This window comes from Hylobates moloch, unplaced genomic scaffold (assembly GCF_009828535.3).
Source record: "Hylobates moloch isolate HMO894 unplaced genomic scaffold, HMol_V3 SCAFFOLD_1, whole genome shotgun sequence".
Lineage (NCBI taxonomy): Eukaryota > Metazoa > Chordata > Mammalia > Primates > Hylobatidae > Hylobates > Hylobates moloch.
Genome location: NW_026652276.1, coordinates 6013434 through 6041286, shown reverse-complemented (window position 1 = coordinate 6041286; position 27853 = coordinate 6013434). Strand labels below are relative to the sequence as shown.

At 44.2% G+C, this 27853-nt stretch overlaps 1 protein-coding gene across 9 annotated transcripts in view; it reads left to right on the top strand.

Annotated features, from left to right (window-relative positions):
* Nucleotides 1-27853, top strand: part of AGAP1 (ArfGAP with GTPase domain, ankyrin repeat and PH domain 1) — a 642705-nt gene that overhangs the window by 283613 nt on the left and 331239 nt on the right. For all 9 annotated transcript variants that reach the window (XM_032753655.2, XM_032753653.2, XM_032753651.2 and 6 more), the window contains 2 exons: nt 22445-22572; nt 23987-24142. In XM_032753655.2, coding sequence (XP_032609546.1) covers nt 22445-22572; nt 23987-24142 — 284 coding nt within the window. The remainder of the gene's footprint in view (nt 1-22444; nt 22573-23986; nt 24143-27853) is intronic.

The window sequence follows — 27853 nt, the reverse complement described above, 5'->3', positions numbered from 1 at the left end:
AAAGTGAGTTTTATTAGTGGAAGCATAAAAAGATGTTCTCTTAAATCGTGGATGTAATGACTTTCTTTCCAGGACGAGTTACCATAGAAAGCTTTTTTAAAAAAATTTATTTTCCTACCTTCTGAGCCTGTTTCTTAAAGACAGAAAAGAAAAATAAATGTACTTTCGTCCGTTATTGTCATCCTAGATTTCTCTGTCTGCCAGGAGATAAAGGCTTAATAATTCATGGCCACTGAGAAGTGTCATAGTCCTTCCTCCCACCCTGCCCCTAGTTAAGTGTTAACCCCAGTACATACCTGGTTACACTCTAATTTAGTAATGATGGTACTTTGCTGTTAACAAATTTTCTCTGCGGACTTGAGGGGATGGAAGAACCTTTACTTTGTCTTAAATTGTATGTACGTGTAATTAATCAAAACATTGATTAATACTCCTGGAAGTATTTCAAAGATAGAAAAACATTGGAAACACATTTTAGGAATTTCTGACATAAGTTTTCAAGGAGGTTGTGCAGAGTTGGCAATGAGAATTGAATATGAAGACGGCCTGTTGATTCCTTTTAAGCATTTAAGTTTTTCCGTGCCTAGAATTGCCTTATGTGCAACCGCCAGCTTCTGTCCTTTGCAGGTTTTCCTAAGATATTTTCCTAGTTTAATAGTAAGTGTGGACATAGGACATTGTACAGCTTAGGAGACTGCATTGTGTTTGGTTTTGAATATATATTAGATGCGTGACCCTCCCTCTTGAGAACTGATTTTGCTTTGATAAGATCTACAGGGGCCAAAAGTGGACCTGTTTCAGAGTTCTGGTCGCAGTGTCTAGGATGTGGTGAATTCTCCATCAGTGTGGCTTAATAAATGAGAGTGACAAGGGAGGAGGGTGGGGCTCCAAGGCCTCGCAGGGGCGGGCAGGACTGATGTTGCCTCCTCCCTCAGCCTCTCTCCGCCTACCTACTGCCCATTCGGAAGTCCAGGCCTCCTCCTCGGTCGCTGAGACCGCTTTGTCAGCCTCCCCCTTCTGTATCCAGGCAGATGACCCCATACCGAATCTTTGCTGTGCTGGCTTCTGCACTTGCCTATGACAGAGCTCAGATAGGATTCTTTCCTGTTCAAAAGTCTTTGATGCCTCCCTAGCACCTACCATAGTGGTTTCCAAACTTGTTTTTGGCTGTAAACCCCTCTTGTCAAGGGTCTCCTAAGTTGGAGGCCAGTGTGTAAGGCAGCGGGCAGTGCAGGGCACCAGGATTCCTGCTCTCTGAATGTGGCACCACCTGTCCCAGTGGGCATCACTCGCTCATGAGCAGCTCTTCCCAGAGAGCCTCCTGTGTTGCAGGTGCCATGCCCTGCAGGGAGCGGAGGGCCCTACCCCTTCCCCTTGCACACCTTGTACTCCAGGCACTGCAAGCCTGCACCCTTTCCTCAGCCTCGAAGGCTTGCAACACTGAGTGAAAACCTACCCGTCCCTCAGGCATCGGCACCAGCTCAGAGCCCCTTTTCCAAAACCTCCAGGCTCCCCTAGCCCTTTCTTGGCTGCAACCTATCTCTGCCTTTTCTGCCAAACTGGAAGCAGCCTCAGAGCAGGAAAAGCTGGGGCCGTGCTCACCTTTGCTTCCCTTTCCCAAGTACATAGCGAGTTCCCAGCACATTTTATCATATAGCGTCTGCTCTTGAGAGGCCAGGCTGGATCCTGCAGAGAAACGACAAAAGTGATGCCGGGGCGCGGTGGCTCACACCTGTAATCCCAGCACTTTGGGAGGCGGAGGCGGGTGGATCACGAGGTCAGGAGATCGAGACCATCCTGGCTAGCACGGTGAAACCCCGTCTCTACTAAAAATACAAAAAATTAGCCAGGCGTGCGCCTATAATCCCAGCTACTTGGGAGTCTGAGGCAGGAGAATCACTTGAGCTTGGGAAGCGGAGGTTGCAGTGAGCCGAGATTGAGCCACTGTACTTCAGCCTGGGTGACAGAGCGAGACTCTGTCTCAAAAAAAAAAAAAAAAAGACAAAAGTGATTTCCTGAGCTGCTCTGAGCTGGAGACATAACCAGCAGACGTGGGACAGAAGAAAAATTACAGGTGTGAAGAGCCCGCATGGGGCTGATTCCCACCTCCCTCCTCGTTATTAGCAGGCAGCCTCGCGTCTGCCTCTGGGAGCAGAAACCATTGTTTCACCAGCAAATTACGCTGGCTGTACTCGTCATGTCCTGTTGCCATAGAGGACGAGTCCTAGCTGTCTCACCTGCGCCTCTCCAATCACCTTCTCAGCATCCGACGCCGGTCCTAAGTGCCTTCAACTGTCACCTGAGCACGTTCAAGCCTCCTGCCCAGCACCTTCCTTGAGCACCACCATTGGCATGAGGACTAGGTAGGCAGATGTCCTGATAAAGGTGCACACTCAAGTGTTTGGGACGTTAACAAATGATGGCTGTGATGTAATTGACTCAGTTGACAAATACAGAGATAGAACAAATATGGCAAAGGACTTGTATTTATCGGATGTTAGTGGGTTTATGGGGCTTATCTATTGTATGTTATATTTTCTGTACCTTTGAAATGTTTGTAGTGGTTGGAAGGAAGGGGCTTCCTTGGCCCCTCCTGACTCTGCACTGGGCCCGCTGCCCTCACCCTCTGCCTCGGACCTGGGTGATCTCATATCTGTGTGTTTCACCGAGGCACTCACATTTCTGGCCACTGAGATCCTTTCTCTGAGCTTGAGACCTAAATATCAGCTGTGTCCTTGACATCACACCTGGGCCCCAGCTGAGTGGCCCCTCTGTCCCTGGCTCAGGTTAGACCCCTGGGCCGCTCTGACTCCCCTCCCTTCCTCCCCATGGCTACTTGAGCACCGGGTTGTATTGGTTCATGTACCTTGTACGACCCTTGCCATCAGAGCCCTGGCCCCAGCCACCATCGACCCGCCTGGGTTTCCTTCTGCACTTTCCACTTTGGGTGTCCACCCATTTCCCCCAGTTCTTTGACCAGTGCAGCCAGCGGGGAATTTTATTTCACGTCTGATTTAGTGTCTTTCTCAGACCCCCGCTGTGCTGTGGATCCTGAGAGCCAGAAGGTTCCTCGAGGTTCTTGAGTCCCTGTCCTCATCCTTCCTGCTCCGTGCTCTTCCTTCTGCCCTGGGCCCCTCAATCACTCCTTACCTGTGAGCATAGAACTCCAGCTGCTAGCTTCCCAGGGAGTGCTTCTTCCCCCTCTCCTCCCAAGTTCAGTTCTGAGGTCGGAATTCCCGGCTGCCATGTGCCTACCCTGACCGGAGACGCAGTGCCAGGGTCCTCATCTGGGAAATTGGTGATGACAGAGACCCTGCCAGTGCTTGGAGCAGGGCCCCACACAAGGTGGGACTCAGCATGGCCTGGAGATGACAGTGACCTCTGATGGCTGTGTTCTTGGTCTAGACTGTAAACCCCATGGGATCAGGAACCACATCCAGAGCCTCATATTAGGGATGCCAGCTCGGGCACCACATCTTTGTCACCTGCATCTCTGTGGCCTCTCCAGCCCCGTGGCGGTCCTCACTGCAGGAGGCTGGCACCCTCTCTGTGCCTCACATGGATCAACTGACTTTCCTCACCAACCCCAAGAAGCATATCCTGTGTGTACATTTTACAGATAAGGAAACTGAGGCACAAAAGGGCCAGGTAACTTGCTAAAGATTGTGCAGGTCATAAATTGCCTCACTGAGCTGGGAACCCAGGCAGTCAGCTTCGGCGTTCCCCACCTGTTAGGCGACCTGTGAACATTTACCAAAAACACAGACTCATCTGCAAGGAAGCCTCAGTAACTTGACAAGGAGCAGCTAGAGGACTCGAGGGAGAAAAATCCTTGTAGACACATCAGTAGGTTCAGGTGGCTTGTGTTATTTTTAAAATACAGCCGGCCCAAGATACAATTCACATAGTCTCCAGCCTAATGATTTAGCTCTGTTTTTAAGACTGTTTTGGGATTGACCTTTTTTTGAGGGGCCTCCGCCACTCTTGGGTTGTTTGTAATCTAAAAGTAATTGGGGATGAATATTGGTTACATTTCATCCCGTAGGACCTTAGTCTGTCTCGTCACCACTTACCCCTCCAGGCTCTTCGAATGCCATTTTTGGCTATATGAGAATTTGTCAGAGCTCAGCTCAGCACTCAGAACCCGCTGGCTCTCCGGGTTCTGCCCTTCAGCTCTGCGAGTCCAGAGCCCAAGCTGCTCCTTGGAAAAGTCTGGCAAGTGACAGCAGAGGCCACTAGATGGCAGTACCACCCTGGCTAGAGGTGCCCTTGGGGCTGAGGCTCAGACATCCCTGCCCCTGGTTTCCTTCAGGTGAGATCATCAGTAACCTATAGGCTTTGCAGACTGAAGGTGATAGCCAGTTAATGTGCTACATCCATTTTAATTTGAAAGATACAATTAATTAAATTAGGCAGAAAGTGAATGTGATGGGAAACTGGAAGCTCGTGGCTGAAGCCCGCTCCACTGTCAGAACTGTGCAGCCTAAAGCCTGGACCCCTGGTAGCTGCTTTGTAAAGTGCAGCAGCAAAATCCTCACTACTTGCGCACTCGGAATGTACGCCGCAAAGTTTGTACTTAACAGCAAATGGCGTAAATAGTCTCTGTTCCATTAAAGAATTGGACTGCACAGTCTCCTTAGAGAAAATTTGATGAAGCGGTTCATGCAAGATCCGGAGTAATGGTATCACCACGTTAGCCTAAAAGAGTGTTTGAAATAGGAGGTGACATTCCTGGGGGGCCGCCCCTCCCACCTCCACCCCTACCTCCTGTGTTCGCCATCTCTTGATACAGTTGTGCCTAATTTTATTTCAAGAAGAAGAGTTTGTTGCTTTTTTCTTTTTTTACAGCTTTAAAAAATAAGTTGAGGAATTTAGTTTTAAAAAAATGAATAGCTACAGATAACTGCAAAAGATATCGTTGGCAGATGCAGCAAAATATATATATACATATATATATATTTCCACAGAAAATTGGATTCTGCCCATAAAACTTAGTAATACTAATAAAGACAGGTCATTACCAGTTTTAAGCCCAATAAGCAAACTCAAAGAGATCTGCTGTCACTGTGATTCTTGGTGGTTTTTTTATTTTTTTGGAGAAGTGTAAATCAGCTTTAGTGCAGCAAGCACACCACAGATTTGCTGAAATCATTCCTGTCCCTTCTGACGGTGGGTAGAGTTGCTCGGCCAAGTAATTTACAGTGCTGTGGCAAGGTATGTTTATATTTAAGCTGTGCAACGGCGTAGCTAATGAGAAAGATAAGAAATTTATAGTCCTTGGTGATTGATAGGATTACTGCCTAGGCATTAATTGAAATCAGAGGCATCACAGCTGTGGGTTTAAGTTGGGGGAAAAAATTACTTCAAGTAAAGGAAAACTTTTAGATTTGCTTCTTGACGTTTTGAAGATAGTTCTCCCGCTGAGAGTCTGGTTGGTGGTAGAAACAGTTGATCCTGGCCAGGGCTGGGGTAATTATACTGAGATAATTATGGTATCTGCTGTGTAGCCTCTTCAAGGTAGGTGGTTTATAAGTGTGGGAAAAAAAATTAAATACTGTGGGGTTTTTAAATGGCTTTAAAATTTTACATGTATAATAATAAAATTCTCTGCAGCTACTCTTTGCTAAATATTCTCTGGACTATTATTTAAGACATTTTAAAAAAAGAAACCCAAACTAATAATGACAGAGGCAAGCCTGTGATATTAGTCATTGCCTTAAAATTTCCACTGATTATATTTAATCTGGGTATGTCTAAAGTAATCTTACAGACCTTTCCCTACCTGTCATTTTTTAAATGTACCATTCTTGTTGAAGCTCAGTCTTGTGAAAATGTCTAAATTTTCCCATTAAGTGCTTAAAAAGTAATAAAACTAAAGTCATTAGACTTCACTCATCAGAGCTATATCGGGAGAAATATTCTTTGGTGCAATAAATCTGACCAGGGGTTCGACATTCATATCCCTTGAATTCATTCCCTGGAAATGGACGTTTGAAGGTAAATTGCTTAAGTAGGGCAGTTTAAATTTTTAATACAATCTTATTGTAACTGTTAGCACATGATTAAAGTGCAAAGGGGCCTTAGATGTTTTGTAAGATTTATAATAAATGCTCTATGATGCCTTTTCTATGCTGAATTATGGATGTTATGACAGTTAAATGCTTATAAAGGCCAGAAAGGCACAAATGAAGAGTTGAGTCTTTATTGGAGACTAAATCACACTTACTGAATGCAGACAGTTTTTCATTGGACACCTGTTCATTCCTAGATCCACAGTCTCGGAGGCACCTAGAAGCCTTCATAAGCCAAACAGTATCCAGTGCCTCTCTTTTCTAATGCAGTGGGCTCTGGAAGGGTAAGGCCTGAGCCAGTGGAAGCTGTTTTGAAAAATACCCAAATAGCAAATTATTGTTCCCATCACCAGTTGGCTTTTTTGGGTGGAGGAGGGGCTTTTTTTATGTAAATAATCTCATCAGAGGCCTGATTCTCTAATGGATGCCACTAGTGTATATGGAGTTTCCGCATTCCTTTTGTAGAATCAAGGAAACTTGAAGCTACATCTTTATGCATCATGGGAGCTGTGATACCCTTCAACTTTCTAGACCCAGTGACACAATGTGGTTCCTTTCATTGTCACTGTTTGGCCGTAGTTGATTGGAATTGTTGTTTTAAGGCCTAGTTTAACTGGACAGCAGGACTAAATCTTCATTTCAGAAGGAAGGCCTGCAGCCCAGGAGATGGAGCTGGGCAGGTGTCCTCCTCACGAGAGGCTGCAGGCCAGACGCAGGGCACCGAGAGCATGGCTTTTGATTCAAAGCCATGGTTGGTTGGATTTTCAATCTATTTGAAGGATAACTTTGGCTACTATACAGTATTTACACTCCTGCCCCTTTTTTTTTTTTTTTTGTATTTTTTCCATCAAAAGAGAAATCTGTTTTGAAAACAGGTAATATCTTTACCATCTTTTCTCGTGTATGTTATTTTTTGGAGGAAGGAAATAGCCGATTTTGTATACTTTGACAATGTCACCATTTGCCATCTTGAATTTCACAAGCTGTAATTTGCCTTTTACTTACGTATCTCATCCACAGATGTATTTGAGTGTCCACAGTGAAATGGTTGCATTACTTTCAGATTACTTCCTTTAATTCTTTCGATGGGTGCTAATGGTTTGGGTTATTAACTGGCACAAATTTGAGTTCTTTTTGTCTATGCACGTTGTGTTTTCCCCCTTCAAAATGAATTTGCAAAAGCATCACTAGAAAAGCTTATATGTAAACATTTATGCTAGTAATAGATAAAAGGTGCTGTGTAGCAGTACCAGTGGGAGAACGCTGAAGCCCAGAAGGAAAGTCTACCTTCTTTGGAATAACTGAATAGGAGTCCCGGTCACCTATTCTCACTTTCTCTTTAACTATCACCCTTGGATGGTATTGAGGAAACCATATTGCATGCTTAATTTTCACAGCGTTCAGTATTAAGGTAAACCTACTGATTGTGTTTAAGTTGAAGTATACCTTTTCCAAGTAGCTGTGTAACTGGCAGTGACAGAATAGGCGTTGTATGGGAGGCAGCATGTTCAGCTGTAAGTGCAATAAATCGTGGTTTGTTTATTTTAGTTTTTAATCTTTTAGACTACTTTGTGATCGGCAGGAGATTGTGTGTGTGTGTGTGTGTGTGTGTGTGTGTGTGTGTGTGTGTGTGTGTGTTGCAGAATGAGGATCTGGTCAGTGATTGACACTTGTTTTCAAAGTGTTCACCATGGGTTTTTTTTTTTCTTAAATACCATTTTTCTCAGTGAGCTTTGAACCGTGATATCACCAAAGACAAGGTTTTCTCGGGCTTTTCTTAGTGAAAGATACTTTCCTAGGGTAGTTTATAGCAAGGTTTGGGGGTTAAAAAAAGAGTTGAATTTATGGCCTGAAGAGTCATTATAACCTTTTACCTGTAGCTAACATTTGCATAGCTCAGGTCAAATAAGTTTAGATGTATGCTTAATGTTCTAAAAGCTCTTTGTTCCTTGCTCATCCTTGGCGGACCAGAGAAGTTACTGATAATCAGGTGTTCCTTTCTTTGTAGTAGGACATCACCATGTTCTCACAGAGTCCTGTTAGGAACCGGAGGACGGACTGCTCTGTGTCACTGTGGAGAGAAAAAGACTTTGTCACATCCCTGTCATCACAGGATTCTAGTATCTTGTTATGCCAGTGATGTGGTTTGAAAACTTGTTTTTATGGACATACCCGCAAAACATTATGCTCTGCGGGAAGAGGCATGCAAAGAAAAGAATGATTCCATTTATATGAAGTTCTACAACGGGCAAAGTGATTGGTGATGAAAGAAATCGGAAGAGTGGTTGCCAGGAAGTGAGAAGGAGGGATTGGTTGGGGTTGGGGTTGGGGGTGGCCCAGAGGAACTCCTTAGAGAGGGATATTTTCATCGTGGCTTGGGTTACACGGCATCTGTCAACATTCATGGACTGGTACAACTAAGATGTTTTGCATTTCACAGAATGTACATTTAATCTCAAAAAAAGAATCTAATAGTTAATCACTTGCATGTTGGAATGTGTGAGAGTGAACCGATGCCTGCACTGTAGTTGAATTGCATCAGAAAATGAAATGGACGGACGGACGGACAGACGAATGGGTGGATAGATATATAATAAAGCAAGTATGTAGCAACCTGTTACAATTATAAAATGTAGTGGGAGTGGAAGGAGGTGTTCGCTTTCAAATTTTTTTGTATGCTTAAAAAATGTGTTAATAAAATATAGGGGGAAATGAAAACAATTGTTACTACCTTAAAAATGTCATTGTAGGTCTCTTACATGAAGATGGGTCCAGATAAACCTAATTTAATGTGATGTGCTTTCTCACAAGTAGAAGTGTACAGTATAATGAGCCACAATTTTTACAAAAATGAATCCTGCCAGAATTAAAAGGCATACATGATTCTTTGAAGAATTTCACTAATGCATAGAAACTGCAGTAACAGAAAAGAATACTTTGACTTCCTCACTGTTCCTAAATCACAGCAGATACAGATTCAAAATCAATCAGTATTCTCTGCTGAACTCTAATTAACACTTAAACATTATTAGTCACAAATGCGAAATCTTGATCGGAGATGACCTCAGGTATTCTAAATGTAAATAAAATTAGATTTAGGTCCCTTTTAATTACCTGAGGTGCTGTGAGTAATTACAATGGCAATTGATAAACTTAATTTCTTATTAAAGCGAAAAAAAAAACCATGAAAAGTTTCTCTCTGCCATATACTTAACTCTTCAGTAGCCATGGCCTATGCAAAAAAGTTTTACCTAGTTTATATGTTAATCATACAGAATTTAGATCATTTAAAAAATGTTTATGTGGACCCTCAAATTCATCATGCATCTCCTAACTTTGTGGGTAATGTTACTATAACATCACAAAGGGCAAAACTTCCCCAGAGGAACCTCATGTATCAGAAAAGGTAGGTTTCTGGGAGATAATGCTGGTTAAGTTATAATAATGGATGGGTGCTGGGGAGAGTATTACAATGACTTAATGCACAAAGCCCTGTTGAAGATCAAGTGGAAATCTGTTTTGTCATCTCATCCTTCTTCCTAATTGCATCACAATACATTGTATAATTCAACCTGTGTGTCACTGTCACTTCTTCCCATGCACAGGGCCACCGCTGCTGGCTCATTATTAACAGAGCAGGGAGGAGACGAATAATTCTCTCAGGTTCCAACCAAGACATCTTCTCTCCCCCACTTTAAGAAGAAAATGTCTTTTTTATGGAGATTGTTGTAAGGATAATTATTTCTGGAAATAGGAAAACAGCTTCAGTTGTGGTAGATACGTCCATTTTTCTTAAAAGTTAGAAGCTATCCGAAGGAGAGTGTGCCTGTAACAAATGGAAAGATTACAGAAGTTTCTAAACTCCTTCTTCTGTTGGTGTTCATATCTAAAAATAAGGAAGCAAATTAGACCTGCTAAGTTGTTAAGCCTATATTAATCAAACTGTGTTAATTTTTTAAAAAGAAAACCAATTATTGTACTTAACTGAATCTGTCTCAAGGTTCCTGATTTCAAAATCGACTTTTGGCCGTTACATCTTACATTTTCCCTTCTTTAGGACTCTTGCGTCTCCTGTTCCTCATTTATCTTGATCTTCTCATCTTTTTTTCTTTACAATTTTGTGTAATTTCTTTAGCTGGAATAATTTAGCATAATCTATTTTTCTTTAAAATTTTGTGTAGTTTCTTTAGCTGGAATAATTTAGCATAATCAGTCTGGCACGCTATCATGTTGTTGGTGATACCTTTTTCTCTTTGTATGTTTTAAAATCCGTTGCCAGTCGCTTTTTCTGTATTCTGTCTTCATAGTGTATCTTATTCCTTTGATACCACCACGTTTATCTGCACTTATCTTAGGTCTTTCTTTCATTCCACTGACAAATTGTGTTAGTTTACTTTGTAACCCCAAATTTGGGCCTTTTCAAAAAACGTGGATGGAAAAGGGAAGTCCCGTAGCGTTGCCTGGCGTGGAAGAGTGTTGAGGAGCCTCACGTGCAGACGGAAGAATTGCCGCGTGAGCCTTCACCTTCAGGGGGTGGCAGAAACATTTCTGCTCCGGGTTCATCAACTTTCTCTGCGAGACAGCTTGATGAGTTGAGAAGAAGTGACAGGTTCATCTTTCCCTTCTTTGTTTAAGCCATTTATCTTTGAGATCCTTGCCTGCCATCTAAATTGTATTGCCAATTTACTGGGATATTCACTTGCCTCGTCTTGGAAGACGCTGATTTGCATCCAGCTTGAGAATAAGTAAGAGAGAAAGTTAATCATCTCCTGGCCTTTTGAACAGATTTTTACTGTGTTTAATTGTAGCATTTGAAATGTTACATATTTTCTAATGAGAGTCTATATTCAACTCTTGGGTTAACCTGTATCACGAGGAGAATAGCACAGTGACCTAGTCTAGAAAGCTCTGCTCTTCAGAAGATCTTTAATTTATGCTTTTTGCATATCTTTCTCCATTTCAGATTAATCTAAGCTATGTTAGCTGCTTTTAAATTCTGCCTACTTGTTTTTGATGATGATTTATTCAATTAAGTGGAATAATTAATAATGAATTATAGTCGGGCGTGGAGGGAAATGGTACTCGCAGCTCTCTAAGCGATTCCGAAATTTTTATGGAGATTGTTGTAGGGATAATTATTTTTGGAAATAGGAAAACAGCTTCAGTTGTGATAAGTCCATTTTTCTGGAAAGTTAAAAGCTATCCGAAGGAGAACGTGCCTGTGACAAGATCTCGTCTATTTTCTTGTGCCCTGTGATGAGGAGAGCACAGCTCTCTTACTCTGAGCAGGTGAGGTCTTGAAGAAGCAGCTCATTAATAAGGTCCTGAAGAATAAGTTCATTTGTTTATAGGGTTCAGGAGACCCCTAGAGTTCCAGTGAGAAAGCGTGAGCTCCGTCCATTGGTCCTTCTGGCCCTGCCACACTTTCCCCGCTTGCTCTGGCTCCCGTATTCTCCTTGACACCTTTTCCCAGCATATGCTAGTTTTGTTCCCATCAGGCTTCCTTGAGGAAGCTGTCGCCCCCCAAATCAGGTCTTGACACCAGCTCCTGCCACTTTGACACATACTTAGGCAGTGCTTGGAGTCGAGCTGGTCTGGGGCCGTGGCCCCACAGGCTTGTGATCAGTGGGCTCCAGTTCTCACTTCTTGCCTTTGAGTTCTCAGACTCCTCCCCTCTCCTGTTTTAAGAGTTGAGCTAGCAGGGGCCGCCTCTACCCTTGGCTGCAGCTTCCAAACCATGTGGGTTTCCTATGTCATGAAAGCTTTTCTTCGTCGTGTGCTAATGACTTCCTGTTCCACAGGCGTAACACTTTCTCATATTTTATTAATCTGTCTCAGTTTTTCCTGCTTTAAGTGCCTCTTCTGTGTCTATGCAACATTCATAATTTCTCAGTATTTCCCTCTTGCAGATTATTCCTTCTTTGTCTGCATCATAGACACACACCTCTCTTTATAGCACTTTCTATATCCCACACGCTGCCACTTATCTAACACACTGGGAGAGAAAGGTGCTGACAAGGCGTGCAGGAGGTGGATGTGATGTTCTGGTTGGTTGGTTGACATTTTCTAGATGATGCAGCTGGCAGATTTGTCTGGATCCCACAATCTCCCACATCTAGCAAGTTGCCCGGCACATACTAGTTGCTCAATGAAAACAGTCAGTAAATGGGATGAGTGAGGGATGCTATAAAACATAGTAAAGAAACCTTCCTTGACACATTAAAGGGAAAAGCAGCCAACTCCACGTATTAAAGAATGGGCAGCAACTTGCTTGGTTTCTGTGAGGACTTGCTTAATTCTGCATTGACCAAGAGCAAGCCAAAGAGCATTCTGGGATTAAGAAGATGACCAAGTACAAGATCAAGAGCATTCTAGACCATGAGCATTCTGGGACCAAGAGCCATGATCATGAGCATTCCAGGACCAAGAGCCATGACCATGAGCATTCTGGGACCAAGAACAAGCAAGACGAAGAGCATTGTAGGACCAAGAGCATGACCATGAGCATTCTGGGACCAAGAGTTTGACCAAGTATTATACATTCTAGGACCTTCCTAGGCCATTGGCATCAGCGCTGCAGCCTCTGAGTCATGCATACCTCATAGGGTCATCCTGACTTAACCTGATGGGTAGGACTTACTTGAGTAGGGCAGGAGGTTTTGAAAGGACGTGATCATACACAGTTCTTAGCTCAAGTGCACAGAGAAGCACAGCACCATACTGGGACCCTACGGTACAGCCAGCCAGAGACACAGGGTTCCAGACACAGCTTAATTCCTTCACTCTGGAGTATGACTTGGATGTACAAACTCCTAATCCCTAAGGATAGGAAAAGACCTAGAGGATTTGAGGATTTTAATTCAGGAAAGTCCACCAAAAGGATAAACAGCTAGGAGCCCACTAGTAAGCCAGGATGGTGTGGTGCGGATCTTGGATGAGGGTAGCTGAGTTTGAAAACTGGAGAAGGCATGGATGAGAGCAATGCTGAGGGAAGGCGATGCAGGGTGGGGAGAGGAGTGGGAGGGCAGGTGAGGCGGGGTGAGGAGAGGAGTGGGAGGGCAGGTGAGGCAGAGTGGGGAGAGGAGTGGAAGGGTAGGCGAGGCAGGGCGGGGAGAGGAGTGGGAGGGCAGGTGAGGTGGGTGAGGAGTGGGAGGCAAGGTGGGGCAAGGAGAAGAGTGAGAGGGTCCATCAGTGTCCTCAGTGCACATCCCAGTGCCTGGAACTGACTGGTGCGCGTCCTGTTGGCGCATGGGGCAGACTGAAGCCTGAGACATGACCCCCGAGGGTTCTCCAGACAGGATCATTTGGAGCCCCTTCTCCTTTCCCAGATGGTAGAGGAGAAGTGCTGATGGAAGCAGAATGGAGCCCTCAGAAGCACACATTCAGACCAGCAGTAGACAAAACCATCTCCAGGGCCACACCACGTTAGGGTGCTTTTCGGCATCTCTCAGGGGAGTGAATGTTTGCACGTTGGTGCTTCTGAACATAGGATCCCTGGTCCTCCCGAGGCCTAGAGCCTGGCAGATGGTCAGCTCCCTGGCCCCTGCTGCCCTCTAGCCCAGGGTGACTATGGGAATCAGACATTCCTGATTTTTGGCAGCTCGACTTTGGGATTAAATGTTAAGGAACTATTGTGCTATGAAGGAATGCATGGAAGAGGAAGGGATGTGTGTTTCCTGCAGCGTGATTTGATGTCCCCTTTACCACAAATAACTACTTTATACCAGAATTGGATACACATATTAAAAATGTCAAATACACCGTATTTGTTTCAGCACAGGGTTTTCGTTTTTAATTCTGTTCTTTCCCCTGTTCTCTGAAAGGAAAAAGGAAATCCAGCTGCCCTAGACATGGTAGAAATTTCCCCTCATTCTAAAATTCTGAAATTAATGTCAGCAGCCTTGACTTTGTTCCGTCCTGAAGGTAACTGTTTATTACAGTCGGCATTTAAATCCCCCGATTAATAGGAGCAATTAAACAATAGCTTCATTTCCAGCAAATTAACAACCCTAATAGGTAATTGCAACATAAATGAAGATAAATTTGTTTTAATACAACGAGATAAAAAGAATACAGACAAGAACTGAATTTCAGATTAAGAATTCAGACTTCGGTACTTCAGGAAAAACTTGAAAACTTCACTAGAAGAAATTAAAGCAAGCTTGGCTTTTTAACCACAGTCTATTTTAGATTAGAGGGTTGTTTGCTCAAAAATAATGTGTATATATATAGTCATATTTTGTGCTTCATTACTCAGAAGGTAATGCATCAAAGGATTACTTTGATATAGGTAAGGTAAGTCATCAGAGGATTACCACCCACCAAACCCTTTCCCCTGCTGGCTTGCTTGGGGCACGGCATGTCCTAATGACTTATTTGAGCAGTTGAATCTTGGCCACAGCCTCTCATTAGGCTTCCAGTGACAAGGAACCAAAAAGCAAATGCATAGAAGAGCATTTCCTATTTACACACCCCGAAGTTAAATTTATGACCTGTTTAGTTGCAGGATGTCTCACCTTCCTTGTTAGTATTTGTTCTGATGGGAAAATTATTCTGATGGTTTAGAATTTGTCCGGTTGAAATGTGGAAGTGGCTAGACCAGACTTGTTCATAAGTGCAGCGTCCGTGTGAGGGATGGGTGGCAATGGGTAGATTTGGGGGTGAATAGCTAAGTGCTAATTTTAAAGGTAGTGGCAGAAAAATGATGAAAGCCTCTTCTTCTAGAACAAGGATAATGAATTTCTCCTTGTGGGGTTGCCGTGCTTATGGGAAGATGGAACGTAGGTTAAAGAAACTATTGGAGTTTAGCTAAAACTGTATCACTAAGCTTGGATCACCTTATCAGAACTCATTTTGGTAGCTTAGAATCATCAGATGATACGTAATTAGCCTAGAATTCTATGTGCTGCCAAAATACTAATCCAGTAAAAGGGCAGAGGGACACAGTTTTAGATATGGGAGTCTCAAAACAAAATATATGTGTGCTTTTCAGGAAACTGCTGGAACCAGGCTGCTGAGTTCAGCCTCTGAGGCTCTTTCCCAGCCCCTCCGCTCCCCACACCCCTCCGCTCCCCACACCCCTGCACACTCCCTTTCTTGAGTGTCCAGGTAGAAATGACCTGTGTCTTCTAACCACCCCAGGTATCTTTCCAAAGCATAGATCTCTTCACTTCTCTATTCAATTTGAATAACCCCTATTGCCTTACGGACAACTTCACACTTGTCACTCTTCTCTGCATATCAGGTCCTTAGAAATGCATTTCTAGTGCCCGTTTCAGCATCTTCTTCCACTACCTTCTTATAACCTTCCCACCCCAGCCCCACTGTTGATCCATCCATTCATTCATCCAGTTGGTGTGTGCCCTTTGAGTGTCGGGCAGGCCCTGGCCCTGGGAAGTTAAATACAGCATGGCCTCAGGCATTTCCAGAAGAGATCCCAGCTCCGTGGAATTGGCCCATTGTCTTGGAACATGGGCTGACTGTATTCTTTAGTAGATGGCACAGTTTGGCAGGATCTCCACAGGTGTGTAAGTGCCAGGCCATGCCGTGGGTCCCATGGTTCACTGATTGTCATTAAGGAACATACTGTAGCCAGAAAACCCAAGAGACCGTCATGGATGTGTGTGCTTCCTCACGTGGCTATGATTTGACTTAGCTTTTCTTTATTGCTCAAAACACAGATCATATGAAAACACATTTAGGAGATGGGCTTGAATTATCAACAATATAGAGTACACCTTCTTTAACATTTAACTTTGAGATTTTCATGGTGAGAAAAATTCTGTGTATTTCTTTTCACTCCGAAGTCACACATTCTGAACTACATAGATAATTTGGTAATTAATTTCTTCTTAATTAATAAGATAGTTTAATGATCACTGTACTGTGATTTAAAACTGAGTTGAGATGTTAGGGGATCTTTTATTTGTTACTGGAAGATTACAGCCAGTAGTGGCTTTCATTATTTATGGGAGGGTCTGCAGGTAAGCCCCCTATGGTTCGAATGGATGATCCTTTCTTTTTGTTTTCTTTTTTTTGCGGGGGGGATGGATTAGGGACAAACTGTCCCTGATATGCTAATATGCCCTGTGCAAACTCCTGATGTGCAGAATCGTGATAAACAATAAGATGGCATGTTGATTTGAATTTTTTTTTTTTTTTTTTTTTGTGACGGATTCTTGCTCTTTGGCCAGGCTGGAGTACAATGGCGCGATCTTGACTCACGGCCCACTGCAGCCTCTGCCTCCCGTGTTCAAGCGATTCTCCTGTGTCAGCCTCCCGAGTAGCTGGGACTACAGGCACACGCCACAATGCCTGGCTAATTTTTGTATTTTTAGTAGAGACAAGGTTTCACCATATTGACCTGACCTCCTGACCTCAGGTGATCTGCCCGCCTCAGCCTCCCAAAGTGCTGGGATTACAGGCATGAGCCACTGCACCCAGCCTGGAAGAACCTTTCACTGAAAGGTGAAGTAAGTGTCACCTTTGGGTGGAGACACCAAAGACGGAGACAAGACATGCAGTGCCCTCAGCTGCATAAATTTTGCTTTTAAAATATTTTCGTGGAGTAAAATTAGTGTTTAGTCTCATGTGAATTTCGTCAGTGTGTCTATGGTGAGCATTTAAAATACAGTTTTATTGGAGATGTGGTTCATACTTTATAATCCCTACCTAACAGTGCTTGGAATTGCTCCCCCGCCTCCCAAGTTACTGGCCTCACTGTGCTCCAGCTTTCCCAGTAGCAGAGGAACCCTCTTCCCAAATGTGGGCTCGATTTACACCAAGTCATTAGTTGTCATCTAATGGTGGCTCTTCAGTGTCACTGGAATCTGTACGCTTTCTCTGTGTCTTCCTTAGTTCTCTGCCCCACTTTTCCCCGCCCTTTGCATGTCATCTGGTCACTTTTCCCCGCTCTTCACGTGTCATCTGGTCCCCCACAAAGCTTTTGCGTGGGGTTCGCCTGAGGTCTCTGCTTATTACAGAAGAGACTATGGTCCTCATCCAGTAGTGCTAATATAGGGAAATACCAGGAGTGGACAAGCCACCTTCCCCAAACATGAAAGAGCCCAGTTTTGCTAAGGAGCTGTTGAAGAACTAGAAATGGAACAGCGCCGTGGTAGGATTTGCCTTTGAGGTCGCCCTGCGGTGTGTTCGGGGCATTTAGGGGACAGTCAGGGAGACTCATTTGGAAGCTGCTTTGGTCACGAGCTATGGGAAGGATAAGTCTTAGACCAAGGCAGTGGCAGTGAAGACAAATTTCTGAGAAACTCTGGTGGCTGAACCAATAATCTGTTAGGTCTGTTCTGTCCATGCTGAAGAGTGGGTTGTGCCATTGACTGAGCTAGAAAACAGACGAGAAGCAGGTCTGAGAGAGGCGAGGACTTGAAGTCACCTGTAGCAGATCCAAGGGGAGATGCCGAGTTGGTCATTGGCTGCACAACTCTAGAAGGCAGGATGTGAGGCAGAGGTCTTCATGGCAGTGGCGATGCTGGGAGCTCCTGGCACTGAGATGGTGATGGAGACATTCGCGAGGAGGTTGCCCAGGCAGAGGGCATGGGGAAAAAGAGGACACCAAGAGGATGCCAGGGAAGCACCCGCACTTCAGGAGCCAGCAAGGGAGGATGAGAAAGAGAAGTTCCAGCCGGAGGAGGAAAACCAGGGACGTCAGGGTTCATGGAAGCCCGAGGAAGATGCAGAAGAGGAAAGGAGGGAATGACCAGGAACGCCACGTGCTGCTCAGAGGTCCAGGAACGTGTGACCTAACCTCCAGGCCGCTCCCAGTGACCATGGCAATGGCAGGCCCAGCCAGGGATTGCAGAGAGCAGGAGAGGCAGAGTCGAGCAGCATCCCCGGGCTTTCCAGAAGGCTCGGCTGGGAATGGGGCGTGGCACACGGTGTAATTGGGGCAGCCTTGGCGAGCACCTCCTGTGTGCCAGTCACTGCACTCAGTCCTTTTCAGCATTTTGTTTAGTTACCCAATCCATTTCATTTAGTCACCCAAGTACAAGTTAGAAATTGATGAGAAACTGAGGGTGCAGGGCAAAGAACACATGATTCGTGCTGCGGAACCAAGACAGTCTGTTGGGGTGCTGGCAGAGAAGCTGGGTGTTCGATTGCCACATGGTGGTGTCATGAGCAGTCCCGGAGCCTTTGGATTGCTCTGGGGGACTCGCTGCCTAGTTTTTCTCACCTGCAAAATGAAAGAGCTGAGAGGATGAAGTGAGTTAATAGATGAGAAGTGTAGGCTGCCCAGCCCTGCTCAGCCTTTGAGCAGCAAAGAGGAGGAAGGCGGGGAGGAGGAGCTGTCTTCTGGTTATAGAGGCCGTGAGGTTGGCCTGAAGGCTCCTAGTGTGACCGAGGGCCATTCCTTGCCTCATTTTGTGTGATTTAGAAACAAGGTGGAAGTAGAAATTGGGCATTATGTCAGGATTTAATGAAGTCTTATTTGGGAGCTGTTGTCTTATTTTTAACCACTAATTAAAGGGTGCTGTTTCCCTCTATAGAATAGAACGTTTACAATTTGTGGATAAAGTAAATGTATACCTCACTTTTTTTGTTAAGTTCTTAAACTTTTTATTGAAGAATGGAAACATACATGAAAGTGTATTTGGGCTTAAAAGGTTGTCACAAAATTATCCTCAGGTCAAGAAGGGCCTATTTCCAGCCCCCAGAAACCCCTGCATCCTGTCCCAGGCACCTGCCTCCTCTGCTCCCTGAAGATGAGCACAGTTCTCCCTTCTGACCCCGTGGTGAGGCCGGCTTGGCTTTCACCTTTATACAATGTACACACACACACACACACATGCGCGCACAGTTGAAAGTGCTAGTTAAAGGTATCTTTTATCTGTTAACCCAAATAAAATTTTTGAATTATAGAGGAAGTGACTTATAAAAGAACACTGAGCATTACTCTTGGGAGTCTCAGGAGGATAATTAAATTGGTAGTGTCAGTAGTAAGAGCAGATGTTTTCAGCACCTGTTGACGCTGTTTTAGATTTAGGAGTAGCTCATGTGACAGAGTCATAGTGAAGTTTGCCGCCCAATTTGAGAAAAGATCAAATCTCAGTGACAAAGCTTCCAGATTTTTTTTTTTAAATTACATTTAATTTTTCTGAGACAGTCTCACTCTGTTACCCAGGCTGGAGTGCAGTGGCACGATCTTGGCTCACTGCAACCTCTGCCTCCCGGGTTCAAGCGATTCTCCTGCCTCAGCCTCCCAAGTATCTGGGATTACAGGCATGCGCCACCACACCCGGCTAATTTTTGTATTTTTAGTAGAGTCAGGGTTTCGCCATGTTGGCCAGGCTGGACTCGAACTCCTGACCTCAGGTGATCTGCCCCCCTCGGCCTCCCAGAGTGCTGGGATTACAGGTGTGAGCCACCATGCCCAGCCGCTTCCAGATTTTTTTCAAGTAAGTCCACGTGATTGTGTTTCTGATCTATGCACCAACGCACATTTACATTGAACATATTTGTGTCTATGCACCCACACACATTTACATTGAACATATGTATTTATATAAAACAACACATTTATTTCTTGAATAATCAAATATAGACAAAAACTCAATGGTTATAAAAAGCTTCCCAGACAGCATAGTCTGGGGTAATATTCACATGTTAAACCTATTAACATTTAAATGTTCTAAATATTATGAGTAATTAACGATTACAGCCACAGAAGAACAGCTCCCTCCCGTGACATTCCATCCATTTTCTTTGAGTGGTTTTTTGGGGGTGGGAATGGAGGGGGGTTCCTCCACTCGCATAGACACACCAAGCTTTTCCCTCTAGGATCTGTTGTGAACTCACCCAGCCAGCTGCTGGGTTGTGTGGGGAAGGACTGTGGATGTCTTGGATAGCAGTTGTCATACTAGTTTTTTGCTTCCCCAAACAATTCATTTAAGGATGTCTTTAAGTGAGGCGCCCAGAGATTCCACCCCATCCCTGGGACATCGAGCAAATAGCAGCAACAGCCATTGGCAAATTTGTGGCTGTTGGCAGCATTGACTCTGTAGTCAGTTTGCATTTTCAAGATGGGGGAGACGTGGGCAGACGTTACAAAGGAGCCCCTTCCCCTTCCTTTTCCTCATGCTCCCCCTCCTCCTCCTCAAGTCAGATACTTTTTGTTCTTCATTAAAGTTTTCTCTTATTCTTATGGGTTACCCTATAGTTTTAAAGCATTCAAGCAGTCCGTATATTTTAGAACAATATATTTATAAATCATTTTCTTTCCTTGATTTGTGTATGGAAGCAGGAAGGACATAACAGGTAGAGGGGAAATAGGACAAATATGAAAAAAATAGAGTTTAAAAAATACTACCAGTTACTGGATGTTGTGGCTTCATTTTATTTTTTAATTAATGCGGTAGAATAATAATTAAATGGACAGAAGAATTTTAGCAGTTAACAATGCTAAATACTCTTACTTCGCACATCCTGTCTGTAGTTTGATGAGAGGCTTTGTTGTAAAAATATTCTCTCTACTCATGAACTGACTCTTCCTAGACTCCATAGGAAGGACAGAACGCTCATTTGCATTTGAAGTTTCATACAATAGGCATTTTCATAACATATTTGACTGTCTTAGGAAGTTTCTCGCGTCTTCCCTTAGTTTCTACAAATGAAAATGTCTGCAAAGCTCTCAGAGCATGCATCCGAGTCCTATTTAATTCTGACATCTGCACATTTCTTACGCATGTGAAGTCAGTGTGGCATCCAGCTGAATAGTAACTCAGGCTGGGAGCAACATCAGATTTCAGTGTGGTTGATAATCAAAGCCCCTTATTGCTATTTTTCAAAAACAAAGTAGCAGTACTTTAGCACTCACCCAGGCAATTATGATTTTTGGCTAATGTACTTTTGGTTTTTGCAATTTCAGGATACCTAGACAACACATTTTGCATCTGTTGAAATCTTAGATTTTATTTTTGAGTTCACATAATGACTTCTAAAATATTCTAATAAATGTCTTCAAAGACCCCAGATCAATATGCCAATGGTTCTGAGATGACAGAGTGCTGCGATATTCCTCTGTAATTTAAACGTGATTAGCTGATGAAGGTTATGATCAATACATTACCGGAAGATAAATTAATTGATATCATCCTTTCAGGATGATAAGAGGCCTATTGGAGGTGGGATGTAACTAATGAAGCTGCTGCTTCCTCTCTGTGAGCCATTTTTTATATATTGCATTTTCACTTAATCATATTTATACTATCATTCATTTACATGAAACCCATAGGCTGTGGACAAACCAGTTTCTTATTAAAATTGTATTCATTTGGAAAAGAAATTATCTGCAAACACTGTATGGGCCCCGTCTACGTTATAACCTATTGCTGGGGAGAGATGACGTGTTCCTTTCCGTGGACATCTTGGAAAATAGCAACTATCTAGGCAAAGACAAGGATTGAATATCATTGAACTTAATTACTGCTAGTCCCCAAAGACACACATCTATTCAAATCAAAACTGTAGTTACTCTGCGGCAGTGACACCATTGGTGTAGGAAGAGTTTTCTAATCGTTGACTTCCTTTCCAATTACATTCAGTATGCTTTATCAGCGAGCCTATTTGCCAAGAGAAGTTATGGCTGGTTGAATTTAGATTTGTATTGATTAAGATAAACTTCCAATGTGTGCAGTAATATATTTAAATAAGGTCTTTGATATAATTACATGTCCTTGAATATAATTCTGTATGATAGCTTGTAGAATTAAGAGGATTTCTTTAGGCTTTGGGGGAAAAAAAAGATTTTTGTCTTTCCGAGGGGTTTGGTTAAATTGCCCTGCCTTATTTAGGATTATTTTTGTTCCAAGTAACTGGAAAAAAAGATGATTTTATGAGAATAACTTAAATGAGATAGGTGTGTATTTTTTTGCTTTACATTCCTCTGAGGTGGTCTGTGCAGGGCTGCTGAGGCCTTCTGTGGAGTCGGGGGACCGGCTCTATCTGTCTCCCATGTGGCTCCTGTTCCCAGTATCACCTCGTGTTCCATGGTGCTGCTGAGGCTATATAACATTTGTGCATTTCAGGCAACAAGTAGGAAAAATATACAAGAATTTAGGCAAAGGGAAGCTCTCAAGGAAGATCCTTAAAAGCTGCCCTGTGATCCTTCTGCTCTCATCCTGCTGGCCAGAGCTTGTGTACCTGGCCATGTTCAGCTGATGCGGGGGTGGGGGGACGGGAGGAGGCTCTGGAAAATGTCGTATTTATTCTGGTTGTCATTTGCCCAACTAAGAACCAGGAACACTATTGCTGCGAAAGAAGGAAATAACAGGTTTCGAAAACAGACTGATGATCTCTGCTCTGTTCCTGAATTTGGAAATTGATTGACATGGATTTCTTTTTGTCTGTGTGTCCACCAGTTGCCCAGAAGATTGTTGCCACAAGGAAGAAGCAGCAGCTGTCCATAGGACCCTGCAAGTCGCTACCTAATTCTCCCAGCCATTCCTCCGTCTGTTCCGCGCAGGTGTCCTCTGTGCACATCAGCCAGGTATGTTAGGTGACATGAGAAGTCACTCTTAGAACCAAAGAGAACGTGCAAATAGTGTTCCCAGCCAATGCTAAGGTTGATTTTTTTTTTTTCTTTCAACTTTATAAGTAACAGCATGTCGTAATTGACTTAACATTTTCTTTAGAAACTACTGTGGCCAAGTGATTTTTATGGGAATCGTTCTTTAATGTTTTCTGTCTTCATGCTGCCTGTGTTAGGAGGCATGCTGGCCCGGGTGGTGATGGGAGGTGTCCTCGCTGGTGATTTAAACCACCCTTCTCTGGTCTTGGTCCTAGTCTGCTTATAGGTTGAACAGTTGTGAGTAAATCTTAATGGCCAATCTCGCTTTATACTTAAATTTGGTAGTGGCATTCAATTATAATTACCATCTCCCTTAGGTCCCATAGAAACTGCTATCTTTCCATAACAACATTTTGCAAAATTATTTACTTGGAAGCAAACAAAATAATGGTCACTTTGAAAAACTCAACCAAAAACCTCCTAAGGAAACAGTTGGCTTTGTTTTTGCCTGTGCTTGTTTTTTGATTATGTTTCTTGGGCAGGTATTCTATTGGCACTTTTTTAAGGACATGGCAAAAAGGTTCAGTGTCATACTTTCAGTTTGCTTGGGAAGCCAGTAAGTTATGGCATGTATTGTCAGAGCCTGTCAAGATACAGCCATGAATGTTCATGCTGGCTGGGCTGAGTGGCAGTTGCCTGTAATCCCAGCACTTTGGGAGCTCAAGGCAGGTGGATTGCTTGAGCTCAGTAGTTCAAGACCAGCCTGGGCAACGTGGCAGAACTGCATCTCTGTATCTACAAAAAAATAGAAAGATCACCTCTGCCCAGCAGAAGATCTAGGCTGCAGTGAGTGTGATTGTGCCACTGCATTCCAGCCTGGGTGACAGAGTGAGACCCTGTCTCAAAAAAAAAAAAAAAAAAAAAAAGAAGAATGTCTTCACTTACTGTGTTTAATTTTCTGTGAATCTTGAAATATTTTTCAAAAACACTCAGATTTTCCAGGTGTCATTTTCATAACGCTGGCTGTGGTTCTACTGATCTAGAGCAGTGGAGGAACCATAGAATCCATTTAGTTTAACCTTTCATTTTCAGAGGAAAGAGAAAGTAATCAAATTTGAACTCTCAGAAATCTTTTAAGTTAAATGAAAGAGACTTCTTTGCCTTCAGTCACTTTTCTTAGGGGATGCCACTGAGTGAGATGATTGGCATGTTCCAGGATGAGACTGTAGACGTGACGCTAATACACCTGGCAAAGCCATAGATCCAAGTCAGCCATTCTCACGCATCCCTTCCATGGGGCTGATGCTCACTTGTTGGTTATGACCTTGCCTAAGTGGAGGCCTTGGGTTCCTGAGTGTGTTGTTAATAAAACCTTGGATTTTAATCATTTCAGACAAGTAATGGAGGTGGGAGTTTAAGCGACTATTCCTCCTCCGTTCCATCGACTCCCAGCACCAGCCAGAAGGAACTTCGGATCGATGTTCCTCCCACTGCCAACACGCCCACGCCCGTTCGCAAGCAGTCCAAGCGCCGGTCCAACCTGTTCACCGTGAGTGTCAACCCTGGGTGGAGATTTGAATGCGATTCTGAAGCGTGTCCATTAACGTAAACCTGGTTGCCACATGGGTCAGTGGTATTTGTAGAATCTCAACTATGTTAAAGTGAATACCATTGATTTCTCTGGAAGACTAAGAAAATTAAGAGAAGCAAAGATTTGGATGTTGAGTAGAATGGGAATTTCTTCATGTAGATATTCCTGACTTCGTGTGTCTGAAACGAAGAGCTGGGGGTGTGTATAAAGGCACTTGTTATCCTGTGGCTCCAGCTAAAGACTTGTCACAGTGGATACAAGGAGATGACAAAACTCTAAGATTCCCAGATGTGCGTCGCTAATCGTTCAGGTGATATATAAGCTATTACTGTCCGCAGGCCCTCTTCTTCTTCTGCTGGGGTGCCAGGCGCTGCCCTCAGGTGGAGTGGGGGACTGGGAGGTGCTTCCTGGAGGCTCATTGCCATGAGGCTCTGCACTTGGGTTTTTTCTGTAGAGCATGTTGAAAGCAGAGATGAGCTATCTGGGTTCAGGTTTATAAATTCACAATCTGGGTGCACTCGGGCATGCGTTGTTCCTTTTTTTTTTTTTTCTTTTGAGACAGGGTCTCACTCTGTTGCCCAGGCTGGAGTGCAGTGGCTCAGTCATGGCTCACTGCAGCCTCAACCTCCTGAAATCCTCCCACTTCAGCCTTCTAAGTAGCTGGGACCATAGACACTCACCACTATGTGTGGCTAATTTTTTTTTTTTTTTTTGAAAGAAATGGGGTCTTACTGTGTTGCCTAGGGTGGTCTTGAACTCCCGGGCTCAAGCCATCCTCCCGCCTTGGCCTCCTGAAGTGCTGGGATTACAGGCATGAGCCATGGTGCACAGCCAGCATGTGAAGTGCTTAAAACTCCCTGGGTGATTGAGATGCAGAGAATCCCTGAACTACAGAGGTGGCAAAAATGCCACCAGCCTGTCCCTTCCCTGTGCATAGCAGACATTACCAGTCAATCTGGAGTCTACACAGTTGAGACCCAAACTCCAGGCACAGCTGCTGTCAGGTGACTGAAGCCTTTGGACTTGAGAAGAACGCTTTTCCTCCCTGGATCACGCATTACAAGTACATGCTTTTGAAACAGTGCTTCTGAACCAGGGTGGTTTTGCTCTCCAAGGACATTTGGCAACTTCTGGAGAAACTTTGGGCTGTCACAACAGGAGTATGGGAGTGGGAAGGTAAAGGTTCTGCAGACGTCTAGTCGTGGGTAGCAACCAGGGGTGCTGCAAAGCATCCCACAGTGCACAGGTCAGCCCCTCACAGCAGGGAATTAATCCAGCCCCACATGTTAGTGGTGCCCTGTTTTAAACCATCTGACTTCCATTTTGGTTGATTACTGCTGACCCAGATGCAAAGCTCTAGAGGGGTGGCCGGGAGTCGGATTTGCTGCCCCTTTGTGAATCCGATCTTGATGTTACATTGCAGTTCCTGCCAAGTCTGGGAGATCCCCAGCCCCTCTGCCACATGTCTGGGGCAGGCTCATTGGATGCTCATGACTGTGGAGGCGGTTGCCAGCTGCACACACCCCCTCCTCCCCAGCCTCCCCTTGCCTTTGCTAGTTGCCTTGCACCACATCAGCCCCCACAGAGGCTGCTGCTGGGCAGCAGGGTGAGGACTGATCAGACAGATCAAGCTCCCATCCCAGCCCCTGCTGCTGATGGATGTTTGACCTTAGGTAAATTACTTGACCTCTCTGGGCTGGAAACCATAGTACTTCTGCAGCGGGCTTCCGGGAGACTTCCTGGAGGAGGCAGAAGAGATCTGGTGGTATTGCTTCTGTGGTTTTCTCACTCCCATTGATGCTATAAAATGATTTCTGATAGTGTTAAGCATATGTGATAGATTAGGAGGTGGGTATTTAGGTTTCTGCAGAATACAGGTGAGTATCTCACATGCTTAAATTAGTGCATGGATAACATGTTTTGTTGGGCAGTTTCTTCAGACACACCGAGAACAGCAGCAGTCACCTAAATAGCTGCTTCCCAGCTCCGCCTAACACCTGGAGCCCCTGTCTGCACCCAGGCTGGGGGGCTTTGGGTTGAAGTGTTTCCTCCTAGAACAGGCTGCGCAGTGACTTGGTGGCTTGAGAAACCAATAGCCAAAGATGCAGCTGGATTGAGAGAGGGTGGGCTGTGGGCAGGTGGCCCTATGCCCCGGGAGGGTCAGCGGGCTTGTCATCGTGGTGGTCGAGAACACCTTCTGTGTCTTTGTTAAGGGAGTGGAAGGGGGAGAGCACTCATTCTCAGATGCCTTCTGGGGGCCACATTTTCTGCTTGTTGACTTTGCTTTCTCTTTTAAGGAGAGAAATTTAAAAACCACAAAGTATCTTTAAAAATGAGAATATTTATAAGGAGAGTACCAGCACCTTCCCATCCCCTCCCTTTATAAGCTCTGGAATTGCAGTGTGCCAGAAAGTAGTATCCCACTGGGTACCTGACAACCCAGATGACTTAGGGAGGAGAACACTTTAAGGCAGAGAGAATCAAAATAACAGCCCATTTAATAAATATTGACTTAATATCTGCTCTCTGCACAGCCCTGGTTTTGCTTGGTGTCTAGGAGGAAGACTCTGCCAGAGTCAACCCATGTTCAAGGGAAAGCGTTTAGGGTGAAGGAGAAGGGGCTCTGCACACTAGGAGGAGAGACCCTGTTGCTGTGGATTCACCCTGCAGACACACAGGTGCACTTACAGGCATCCATGAAGAGGCCAGGCAGGGCAGGTGCAGAAGCCAGTAAAAACTCATTGCTACAGTGACCAAAAATCACCATCAATTATTTCACCATTAATGTGTCACATAATATAATGGTCTGCCTATGGATCTAAGGGTGACCAGTGTTTGTTGTCTTTCTCCTTAATCTTGGAAAATAAATTGAGATCAGATCAGAAATTGAATCCAGCTGCCCCATCGGCATTAGTGGGAATAGAAATTTGGAGTCATAAAAGAAGCTACCACTGCAATAGGTTTGCACTGTGGCATTTAAGGAAAAGATGGTGAAAGTTCTGGGCAGGGATCCATATGTTTGTCCTCAGTGGGTTCGACATTGAACAAAATGATGGTGATGATGATGGTTGTGGTGATGATGGTTGTGATGGTGATGATGGTTGTGATGGTGATGATGGTTGTGACGGTGATGATGATGGTTATGGTGATGATGATGGTTGTGGTTGTGATGATGGTTATGATGGTGATGATGAAGGTTGTGGTGGTGATGATGGTTGTGGTGATGATGGTTGTGATGGTGATGATGATGGTTATGGTGATGATGGTTGTGGTTGTGATGATGGTTGTGATGGTGATGATGAAGGTTGTGGTGATGGTGATGGTTGTGGTTGTGGTGGTGATGGTTGTGATGGTGATGATGGTTGTGGTGGTGGTGATGGTTGTGATGGTGATGATGGTTGTGGTGGTGATGATGATGGTTGTGATGGTGATGGTTGTGGTTGTGGTGGTGATGGTTGTGATGGTAATGATAGTTGTGGTTGTGGTGATGATTGTGATGGTGATGATGGTTGTGGTTGTGATGGTGATGATGGTTGTGATGGTGATGGTTGTGGGGATGGTGATGGTTGTGATGGTGGTGATGATGGTTGTGGTTGTGATGGTGATGATTGTGATGGTGATGGTTGTGGTTGTGATGGTTGTTATGGTGGTGATGGTTGTGATGATGGT